The 11,630-nt window shown below is 41.0% G+C and overlaps 1 protein-coding gene across 1 annotated transcript; it reads left to right on the forward strand.

Moving 5' to 3' along the window:
• Nucleotides 1-137: 137 nt before the first annotated feature.
• syvn1 (synovial apoptosis inhibitor 1, synoviolin) lies at nt 138-9,706 on the forward strand. The gene is made up of 16 exons (XM_030739074.1): nt 138-321; nt 979-1,126; nt 1,211-1,303; nt 1,435-1,587; nt 1,888-1,936; nt 3,376-3,479; nt 3,888-4,014; nt 4,132-4,231; nt 5,728-5,793; nt 6,125-6,241; nt 6,459-6,616; nt 7,115-7,261; nt 7,427-7,573; nt 8,243-8,426; nt 8,604-8,719; nt 8,869-9,706. The coding sequence occupies exons 2-16, from the start codon at nt 995-997 to the stop codon at nt 9,072-9,074; spliced, it is 1,899 nt and encodes a 632-aa protein (XP_030594934.1). The 5' UTR covers nt 138-321; nt 979-994; the 3' UTR covers nt 9,075-9,706.
• The last annotated feature ends 1,924 nt before the right edge of the window (nt 9,707-11,630 follow it).

Raw genomic sequence — 11,630 nt, forward strand, 5'->3', positions numbered from 1 at the left:
GACTAAATACTGTACATAAAGCGTGTCTCTAGCTGCCTTTTAAACCAATTATAGGGCATAAAAACACTAGCACTAGTCGGACACACAAAAATTGCTCTTGCGTCAATATAACTTACCAACCGGATGTGAGGTGGCTTCCAGAGAGCAAGCCAAAGATAAACACGTATACAGGAGAAAAGGGGGGTGAGGATAATAAATATTACAGGGAGGGTGTTGTGAAAGAGCTGAAATGGAGTAGCTGGTGAGAATATACAGTTCTAGTAAGCAGGGATACATCCGTCAAATGAACTAAGGAGAAAGTCTGCCGCAGACATCGAGTGGGTGAGTCCCGCAGAGGAGTGACAGCTGCAACGATAGCAGCTAGCTGGCTAACGCTAGCTAACGCTGGCTAACTAACCCAATTATCTGACAGTCTGTGCAGCAAATAACATTACTAACGCACATAGTTGTAGCTTTAGATATTTGGATAGTGTATAGTTACCTCTTGTTTGTGGTTTTAACTTTTAATATTTCTTGAAAAGCTGACGGGTCAGTCGGCTTTCTGAGACTTCATTGGTCCATTAGCTTTAAAATAAGAAGCTACTTAGCATCTGTATACGTGGTAGTGTTTGATTTTCTGACGGCAGGTGGTAGCTGCTGTTCAGCTACCTTTACTGCAGGTTAATTGTGATAATGATTAACTTCAAAACTTGGGATGCCAAAAGAAGCATCATGGATGATTGGATAAAATGACCTTTTTGCTGTTTAGTTTTCTAACAGCACATCTGTATTTCAAATGTCAAAGCTTTTTGACCACATACTCCTCATGAAGTCTACCTAATATCTTTATTATAAAATAATTTCTCTAGGTAACATGAACATAGCCTAAAGATGCCTCCCCAGCGTGCTCCCATTATTTGCATGCTGCTGTACTGCATTGCTCAGCTTTCACATGCAGCAACGTGTTCTTCATCCGTCCTTCATCTGTTTCCCCTCCAGAGTATCCAAGTCCAAAATGGTGCGAGCAGCCTTAGTGACTGTCACCAGTCTGGCGTTGACTGGGGCGGTTGTGGCACATGCTTACTTCCTCAAACACCAGTTTTACCCGACTGTGGTCTACCTCACTAAGAGCAGTCCCAGCATGGCGGTAAGATTGGGGTGAAAATGAAGTCACGTTTTATTTTTCCGCATAATTTTAATCCTTAAATTTTCCTTTCGGTTCTGGTATCAGGTGTTGTACATTCAAGCATTTGTGCTGGTGTTTCTGCTGGGAAAGTTCATGAGGAAGGTTTTTTTTGGTCAGTTAAGAGCTGCAGAAATGGAGGTAAAGTTACCTTTATGTTCAGTTGATTCATTGTGACATATCTGATTTAGAATTTAATGCACAGTGTTAGTAATACTGCTCAGACTCATTTGTTGATATGCATTTGCATGTTCTTTCCTGGCTACCCTCAGCATCTCATCGAACGCTCGTGGTACGCTGTGACCGAGACGTGCCTGGCTTTCACTGTGTTCAGGGATGATTTCTCCCCTCGCTTCGTCGCCCTCTTCACCCTCCTGCTCTTCCTTAAGTGCTTCCACTGGCTGGCTGAGGACCGGGTGGACTTTGTGAGTGATGAACGAGAAATCGCTTCCTCATCTTACACAGTGCACATAAAACATACTCCACTGCATCCTGTACAGTACATTGCTTAAAGGTAGAAAGGAAGTGTGAGGCAGAGGGTGGAACAGATGGGGTGTGTGGTTAAGGGGGTTTAGCACAGTTAATTTTGTTATTAGAGATTTTAAAGCTGATCATTTTGGTACAAATTAAACGTAAAGAGCCTTTAGGTGTTGTGAACTGCAGAATCGAGAGCAAAGTAGAATACAGATTCAAGTAATAATTTTCAATCTTCTTTTTTCTGTCAGATGGAGCGGAGTCCAAACATATCGTGGGTTTTTCACTTGAGAGTTTTATGTAAGTAGATATTACCAGTGCAGCTGGATTTCATTCATACCACACTGCTGTGCTAGCTCTCCTTTTACCTTTCATTTCTCCTTTTGTGTTTCTCCGTTTGTGACGTAGATCTTTAGCTAAATGAAACTATATGCAAATCTTTCTTATTTGCGCTAGAGGCCAGCTGCTCCAGTTTATGTATAAGCCCTGAACACTAGAGTGGCTAAGACTAACAGACTATACTATACTAACAGTTTTCTGAACACTGCAGGAGAAGCTGTTCTGTTAAAAAGAGACCCATTGCTCACATTCCAGCTCCATATTCTTATTCTCAGACTATACTAGAGTAGCTTTGAATGATACACAGTTCAGAATTTTTATCATATCCTGGCCTTTCTGTAGCCCCATAATTGAACCTCTTTCTCAAACTGTTTTAGCTCCGTCCCCCTCATCCCTAATTCAACTTTCTTATTGGCTGGGTAGAGCTGCTGTGCTTTACAGCCAGAGTTAGCCAGAGCCTTGTGCCTCAGATGCCATAAGGATTTTTACTCTTTGTGACATCATGCAGAGTCAAGAGTTGGGAAAAAAAACTGAATAAATGAATGTTTGGAGCCATCTGAAGTTTGAGCTTTTAGTTCAAAGGAATTATTTATACTTACTCTGAACTCTTTTTTTTTTTTTTAATATGTTGACAGGTGTAATATGTGCTTTCACCATTATAACAGCATATACACTGTATGTGCAAAAGTATTGGGCTGCACCTCTAAATCTTTGAATTATGGTGTTTTAGTCCCATTGCCACAGGTTAGAAAACCAAGCACCTAGCCATCCAGTCTGCCTTTACAGACATTTGTGAAAGAGCTCAGTGGATTAGAGCATGGTACAGTAATAGGATGCCACAGATGCAAGATAACATGACATTTTTTCTCTCCTAGATATTCCACCATCAACTGTAAATGGTATGGTAAATGGCAAAGTGGAAGCCTTTAGGAATCACAGCTCAGCCATGAAGTGGCAGACCACATGAAGGTTGCTGAGTGCTGAGGTGCATAGTGTGTAAAAGTTACCAACATTCTGCTGACTCACTAACTACATAGTTCCAAACCTCCTCTGGTGTTAACATCAGCACAAAAACTGGGAGCATCATGGTATGGGTTTCCGTGGCCAAGCAGCTCCTGTAGGTGTAATGTATAGGCAGCCTACTATGTGACAGAAAATAAGGAAAAGAGTCCCTTTAAATTATTTTTAATGCCCATTATTGACTAAAGCTAATGACTTGTTGTTACAAACTTCTGTAAGTGAATACCAGGCAGTTTGTAGCTCTGTCAGGGTGATAGGTTTCCTGAAGCAAATCCAGCAAACGCTTATCATTTTTCTTTCATCTTTACTAACCTTTGGCAAACCCCAAGCAGAAAAGCTGGTTAGGAAAACACTGATACATGATGCTTTACTTTCTGCAGCTCTCATGGGACTGCTGGGTGTCATGGACTTCCTGTTTGTCAACCATGCCTGTCACAGCATCATCACCCGAGGAGCTTCAGTCCAGCTCGTGTTTGGATTTGAGGTTTGTCGTGCTCGACTGGAGCTGAATTTGAACTGTGTAAACATAAAGTCAGTTTAACACATCTTTGGTTTGGTTGAATCAGATTCCCTTCTCGACCTTTTTTCACATCAGCCATTTTAATATGAAATAGTGGGTAGACACAGGTTCTGTTCAGTTTAGGACCAGAGCTTTAATGAACAGGATCATCAACATCTGTGCTTTCTCTCTGTTTATGTAGTAATGGTTGTTGAGAAATGAGTCTGTTGACTCTGAGGTATTTTTACACTGTTCAGATTTGAACCAAGTGCTGCCAGCCTCTCACTTTCCTTCTGTTGCGCCATGATAGAAATAATAGATCTCTTTACCTGATATATACACACAGCAATAGAAACAAAAGTATGCATTGTTCTTATTTTATGTTCTCTTCAGTATGCCATCCTGCTGACCATGGTCCTGACAACCTTCATCAAGTATATTCTGCACACTATTGACCTGCAGAGTGAAAACCCCTGGGATAACAAGGCTGTCTATATGCTCTACACGGACCTCTTCACAGGTGCTGTGTTCAGTTGAGGTTCAAAATGTGGAATGCTGGAATTATTCTGGAATTATGGCCTTTTTTTCTTGCTGTGGTGGCAGGTATACTGAAATGTTATTTTGGGATGTATTCCAGGTGTGGTCAAAGTGTTCTTGTACATTGCCTTCATGACCATCATGATAAAAGTCCACACTTTCCCTCTGTTTGCAATCCGGCCCATGTATTTGGCTATGAGGTGAGCGACTCTTTTGCTTCTATGTTTGAATTATGATCAGAATCTTAATTTTGTTTTGTTTTTTTAACTGTTGGTCTCTGATGTTGGGTTTTATACACAGCCTTTTTTTTTTTTTAAGGAGTACTTTCTTAAGTCATTTTGAACAAACCTGCATGAGACCCAGTTATTGAATTACAGTGTGTGTGTGTGTGTGTGTGTGTGTGTGTGTGTATATTATATATATATATATATATATATATATATATATATATATATATATATATATATATATATTATATTATATATATATATATATATATATATATATATAATATTATATATTATATATATATACTCTATCTATATAATATATATATATATACGATCTCTCCTATCTATAATCTCTCTCTCTCTCTCTCTATCTCTCTCATCTCACTCTATCTATCTAATCTATCTCATCTCTATCTATATATATCTATCTCTATTATATAAGGTAGAATTACGTTGGACTCATTTGAAAACCTTTAACAGTTTTGGTGTTACCAGGAACAGGGGCGACACCAGAGAGGCAGTGGAAATAACAAAGTCAAGTTACCATGACAATGACCAAATTCCTGCTTGAGTAGTTTTACGTGTCAGGGGTCCAATTATCTTTGTAAAAAATTGGACTATGGGGACTGCAGCCACTAATTTTCAGCCCATTTCCAGTTTTATGCCTATTGCCTCTTAACTGACTACCAGTAACATTCCTACTAATTATTAGAATTGTGCCAAACTGTAATTTCCCCTGAGTGTACAACGAAATAAATTCTGAAAAGAGAGGAAAAATCATGATGCTCTTTTTAAAAGTGAGCTATTATGCTTTCTTTATTTTGCCATATTTATATACTGTTATACTGGCAAATGTTCATATTAAACATGGCCAAAGTTTCAATCCCAAAATAATCCCTGTGAGCAGAAACTCGGGCTTCATGCAGTTTTGTTTTGTTTTGTTTGTTTTTTCCCTACTCTTGGGTCAGTGTCAGTGGGAGCAGTATCCAAGTCAGGGTAGAGGATATGCTCACAGGCACACAGCTCTGGCTGTGAGCACAGCAGCCCCAGCCGCCTGCTGTTCAAAAGTTCTGCTTGTGAGGGGCGGACAAGAAGAAAGTTGGTGTAAAAGGAGGGGAGCATGTTTTAGACAGTGGATGAACTGAGGTGCTGCGCCAAGGCCCAGTATAAGAAAAAAAAAGTATTATTTTAAACTGTGACTCATTCAAAGCTCTAGGGAGAGTACAAAAACAAAAAGTAGAGTCCAAGAATAGAAATTCTCTTTCATCTTTATCTAAACCAATTAGATAACTAGTAAAAAAAAGAGAACTAGACAATCAAATGATCTAATAAAGGAGACTTGCTGCTTTGCCCTCAATTAAAATGTTGTTTCACATTCTAACCTTTATTGCACTACATGATATCACTGAATATTATACATGTGTTCTGATTTTTTTTTTTTTTTTTTTTTTTTTTTGTCTTTGCAGGCAGTTCAAAAAAGCTGTAACAGATGCTGTAATGTCCCGGAGAGCCATCCGCAACATGAATACACTGTATGTACACCTCTGCTTTGTATATGTGAAATCAATCCATCCAACACTTCTTTTCTTTTTTTTCCCCGTATTCACAAAATATTCACTGGAGTCATCAAATTCTCATTTGATGGAAAGGGATGACTACTGTCTGGATGCAAATTAATGTCCATACTTACTATAATAATAAACACAGTAACCTCATCAGAATTGGGAGCTAGAGTTGATGTAGATGTTTAATCTTTAGCTTGGGATATTTGTAAGCAGACAGACAGTATGAGCCAAAATGATGGCATGACTAATGTCCTCCTGCCAGAAACACTGTTCACCTCTCCTTTCTGTCTGCGATCAGATACCCTGATGCTACTCCTGAAGATCTGCAGGCCTCAGACAACGTCTGCATCATCTGTCGAGAGGAAATGGTCACTGGAGCCAAGAAATTACCTTGTAATCACATTTTTCACTCCAGGTAAGTTCTGTGGTAAAAGGTCTGAATCAGCAGGAAAGATTGTAGCCTGTGCAGAAAAACAAACAGATGTCAGCCATGGTCAGCGTTAAACACAACACCTGTATTTAAACAGAAAAAGGGTTGATGTGGCAGATTGAACGTGACTTAAAAGCAGATCCTGTGCTACTGCTTTGTGTTTTAAAGGCTCCCTTTTGTTTTTGTACTCTCCACCTCCCAGCTGCCTGCGCTCTTGGTTCCAGAGGCAGCAGACTTGTCCTACCTGCCGCATGGACGTCCTCCGAGCTACGAATAACAACCAGGCTCCGGCTCCACCCCAAGCACCGCCTCCTGCCCCGGCAGCACCTGCCAACGCCCCTGCGGCCCAGCCACCTAATGGTGAGAGTAAACATAAGACCATGTGATCACAGGCCCCCACTTGCTTTTAGTGGTAGATGAGGGTTACCCACAGCCAAGTTGTCATCAGTGCAGAGCATCTGTAATGTGGGTGCCCTCAGCTTGAAAGGAGCCACTGGATAAAATTAAACTCGAGTGCAAAATTGGATTTAAAGCAACTTATCCAACGTGGCACATGAGAGTTTAAACTGAGAGTTTAGTTTTATTTCACCAAGGCACATTTAGCTTTTTTTTTTTATTGGTACCTTCATACCAATGCTATCAGGGACTGTTCATTGTCTTTACGTACCTAAGTGGCTATAACATTTTATTCGAATGACAGATCTTCTTTCTAGAAAAATTAGTTACCACATGCTTTTCAATTTGGAGTAACTAGTTCAGAAATCTTTGTTCTCTGTGCTAATTACATGGCACTCAGACCTTAGTTGGACCTCTTTCCAGGCTTGGTGAGGAATTCTTTTGTTCTTGTCTTTTCTCCAGTGGCTCCAGGCATGTTACCAGGGTTTCCTCCTGGAATCTTCCCCTTCTGGGGTCCCTTCCCTGCAGTGCCTCCTCCTGCCGCAGCAGCTCCAGCTCCTGGTGCTACTGATGCTCCACAAAGCAGCACAGAGGCAACTCAGACACCTAGTAAGGATACCTCGCACCACCTCCATAACTGCATACAGCTATAGCTGTGTAGCTCCTGAATATGAAATAAAAGAGACACCCCTGGGTGACTGGAATTATATTGCATTTTCTTTTTCTTTTTTTAATCAGATAATGAGTGTGATTATTTGTGGTTATTTCCTCCAGGCACCACCCAGCCCACAGCATCTACTGCAGATGCTGCTGCAGCAGCAGCAGCTCCAGGATCAGCAGTCCCAGGCTTCCCATTCTCTTTCCCCCCTCCTCCCTTCCCTGCTGCACCATGGCTCCCCATGCCACCACCTCCTCCATTTGGTAAGCTTTAGCCGGTCTACAAATGTTGTGGTATATCCTAATAGTCACATTACACTGTTGGCAGAAGATCACCTTATACTTTAACAGCATAAGGTTAAAGTATAAGGTGATCTAAAAAGACAAAGTGATGAAGCAGAGTGTTCATTTTAGAGCTTTTGACTGAGCTGGCTGCTGTTAAAGGATAGCAATAGAAATGAGAAAAAGGTCATACTGATAATATCTTTATGAGCCCTTTTTTACTGCACAAATACATCTTTTCTGTTCCTGATGATCAAAAGTGATAATCATGTTTGAATCTAAACCTTGGGGTTAGGTCAATATTTATTGGTTCATTTCTCACACTAAGGACTCTCAGTGCTGTCAGACCTCTGAGACTGACTGCTTTGTCTTTTGAATGTGTTTTTTCGTTGTTGTATTTTTATTGGATTGGTTCAGTTTTACGAGGCTCAGATGGTGTGAAACATCGTTATTGTGACCGCTCTTAATTTCAAATTAATGGGTAAATTAGTGAAGCAAACTGCATACAGACCCACTCTTACACTGCACTTGTAATATCTTGAATTTAACTGATTGTCTGCAAATGAATCCTAAAGCCCTGGCAGCTCTTAGTGAAGCCCGTTTGTTAGCATGTCAGTGCTGTTTATTGTGCCCTCTCCTTCTCTCCTACAGTGTCCTCAATGCCTCCTCCCCCTCCCTCCCTGTCCCGACTGTCAGAAGAGGAGCTGCGGGAGCTGGAGGCAGAGGGCCGGCGGGGCCTCGAGGCCAGACTCCAGTGTCTCCAAAACATCCACACTTTGCTAGATGCTGCCATGCTCAACATCCACCACTACCTCAGCACCGTCGCCACACTCACGTAATGGACAGATTCTCTTACCTTTGAGGAAATAAATATGAGCTAAATCTGTAACTTTTTATCTCAGTTCAGCGCTTCTAAGAGATGCAGTGATGTGCAAGATTTGCTCCTCTATGCCATTTTCGCAATATAATTGTCCTCATTTGACCGTGCGTGCCACTGCCCTTTTCTCCACAGTCCTCCTCGGACTGAGGGCAGCACTGGAGAAGCCAGTGGGACAAACCAAACTGCCTCGTCTTCTACAGCTGGCAGCAACACTGGGAGTCACAGCACAGAGAAAGACTCATCCGTCTGTAAGAAACTGATCATTTCCTATCAACACTTGAATCATTAATTTAGAAAATATGGTTTTAATAAGTTGGGAATATACTGAACAGTGGAGAGAAGTTAAAACACCCTGAGAATAGGAGATCTTCAGTAACCATGACAATTCTGTTTCCAGCCAATCAGGGGAGTGGAGCCACGGTTTCCTCTCAGCCAGCTGACTCCACTTCTAGTGCTTCAGGGGCTGAAAGAAAAGAGAAGATGGACGAAGGAGCGGAGGACGGAGAGGATGGAGAGCCGAATGCTGCTGAGCTGAGGCGCCGCCGCCTTCGTAAGCTAGAGACGGCAGCATCATCTTCACCCCCCCCTCCTCCAGACAACTGAACCACGCGTCCTGACTCAGACATATCACTCTGGACAAACAGGAACTCTGAGTTGACTTTCAGTTGCTTTGGTTCTCCATTAGCTTTCCTCCACAGGTTCAGATCTCTGTGTTAAGTTGGACTGTCAAAAGATGCTTCTGGGCTGTTTCTCTGTCGGGAAGTGATAGCACCTCTTTTTGTTTGTTTTGATTACACCATCAAGGACTGCTGCAGTAGTAGTGCTGCAGGCGATTGTCAGTTTAATGAGACAGAAGAAGAAATCTCTTTTAAAACCCAGTTGTGGTTGATTGATGTGGGAGAGGTCGTGCCCGGGTTTGCGTAGTTTTACTGTCAGTGACGTCTTTGCTTGAATTTGTTGAATTCATCTGACGTTAGGTCCGGCTCTCAACATTGATATGTTACAGAGGACATGGATCATTAACAGATCCGGTGAGTTCAAATCAAAGGAAACCCAATCAGCTTCCTCTGCTGTCTTTTCATTTACCATGTATCACTCTTCTGTTTCCTGCGTTCTCAACACGTTACCACTGCGGACACTGTAACATACTGATTTATTTGAATGTGTACATACTGTATAAAGAGTTTTAATAGGATGATCTGTACATAATGCAGAATAAACTGACTGAAATGGCAGTGGTGCAGAAGTTGTTTGCAAACTGGTGCCACAGAGGTGGAATGTGTTACAGTAAAACTCATTAACTGTGAGCTGTTGTCTTTAACGAGAGATTGGGGTGTTAAATTAAAACTCACTGCTGACCTAAAATCCCATCACGTCATGAGTGACCACATTTAGCATTTAATTCCAGTATCTTTTAATTGATATACACCGACATAATAGAGATTAATAGAACTACACTTTTTTATGCTTAGTTTGGTTGTGTTAAAATGTTTGAACAAAATCTGACAGAAATTTGCTTTCATGTTTCTAGTGTCTCAGACTCGTACTTTAGCCAGAATTGTTGGGAAAAGCAGGTCACATCTCAGTGCTGCATCTTAGGGTACTCTTATTTGGCATGTTGTAAAACTGCAAACTCTTCTCAGTCATTTATACTTTTTCCACCACATAATCACGAATCAGCTGTAACAGTGACTGACAGTTGTGAACAACACTGATATAGCATGTGTCCAGGGATTAGCCATATGCGCTAGGCATAGACTGTATCCAAAAGATGGACAGCCACCTGCCTAAAGCAGGATATTTGGGATTATCCAGTTACATTTAGGGTTAACCCTGGAGCAGGTTAAACAATCATTTCATTTGTTAAGGGAAAAAAAGCTGTCCAAACTTGGATCAGTGATGAACCTTCCCAGGAGTGGCCAGCTGGCCAAAATTACTCCCAAGAGCACATCGATGACTCAATCCAGGAGGTCACAAAAGAACCCAGACCAACAGGCCTGACTCAGTTAAGGTTAGTGTTCATGATTCAACAATAAGAAAAGAGACTGGGCAAAAACGGCATCCATGAGAGAGCTCCAAGGAGAAAACCATTGCTGACCAAAAAGAATGCACAGGCTCGTCTCACATTTGCCAAAAAAAAGGCATCTTGATGATCCACAAAACTTTTGGGAAAATATTCTGTAGACTGACAAAAATGGAACTATTTGGAAGGTTTGAGTCCAGTTACATCTGGTGTAAAACTAACACATCATTTCATAAAAAGAACATCATACCAACAGTCAAACCATCACACTACCACCACCATGGTAGTGTGATTGGAGCTGTTGGGGCAGTTACGACTTGCTGTAACTGATGGAACCATGAAATTCGCTCTGTACCAGAAAATCCTGAAGGAGAATGTCTGAAGCACACTTGGGTTATACAGGAGGACAATGATCCAAAGCACACCAGCAAGTCCAACTCTGAATGCCTCAAAAAAGAAGGTTTTGGAGTGATCTAGTCAAAGTTTGGACTTCAATCTGATTAAGATGCTTTGGCATGACTTTAAACAGGCCGTTCATGCTTGACAACCCTCCAATGTGGCTGAATTAAAATAACCATGCAAAGAAGAGTGGGCCAAAATAACTACGCAGTGATGTGAAAGACTCGGTGCCAGTTATCACAAACACTTGATTGCAGTTCAAGGGTGGCAAAACCAGTTATTGGTTTTAGGGGGCAATTAATTTTTCACACTAGGCCAAGTAGGTTTGGTTAACTTTTTTCATTTAATAAATAAAATTATCATTTAAAAACTACATTTTTTTTAATCTACTCAGGTTACCGTCTAATATTAAAATTTGTTTGATGATCTGAAACATTTAAGTGTGACAAATATACAAAAAACTAAGAAATCAGGAAGGGAGCAAATATTTTTTTTCACAGCACTGTAGATAGAGCTGTGTTATGATTTATAGTCAGCATTTTTACTGGCTTTCTTTCCTGACTTCAGATAAGCTTAAACCAAATGAATATAGTAGTGCTTTTCCAGTCTTACTGACCAAAAGACTGCAGCAGCTGTGCTGCTTTCTGTCTGTATTACAGTGTATCACAAAAGTGAGTACACCCCTCACCTTTCTGCAGATATTTAAGTATATCTTTTCATGGGACAACACTGACAAA

This window comes from Archocentrus centrarchus, chromosome 10 (genome assembly GCF_007364275.1).
Source record: "Archocentrus centrarchus isolate MPI-CPG fArcCen1 chromosome 10, fArcCen1, whole genome shotgun sequence".
NCBI classification, from domain to species: Eukaryota; Metazoa; Chordata; class Actinopteri; order Cichliformes; family Cichlidae; genus Archocentrus; species Archocentrus centrarchus.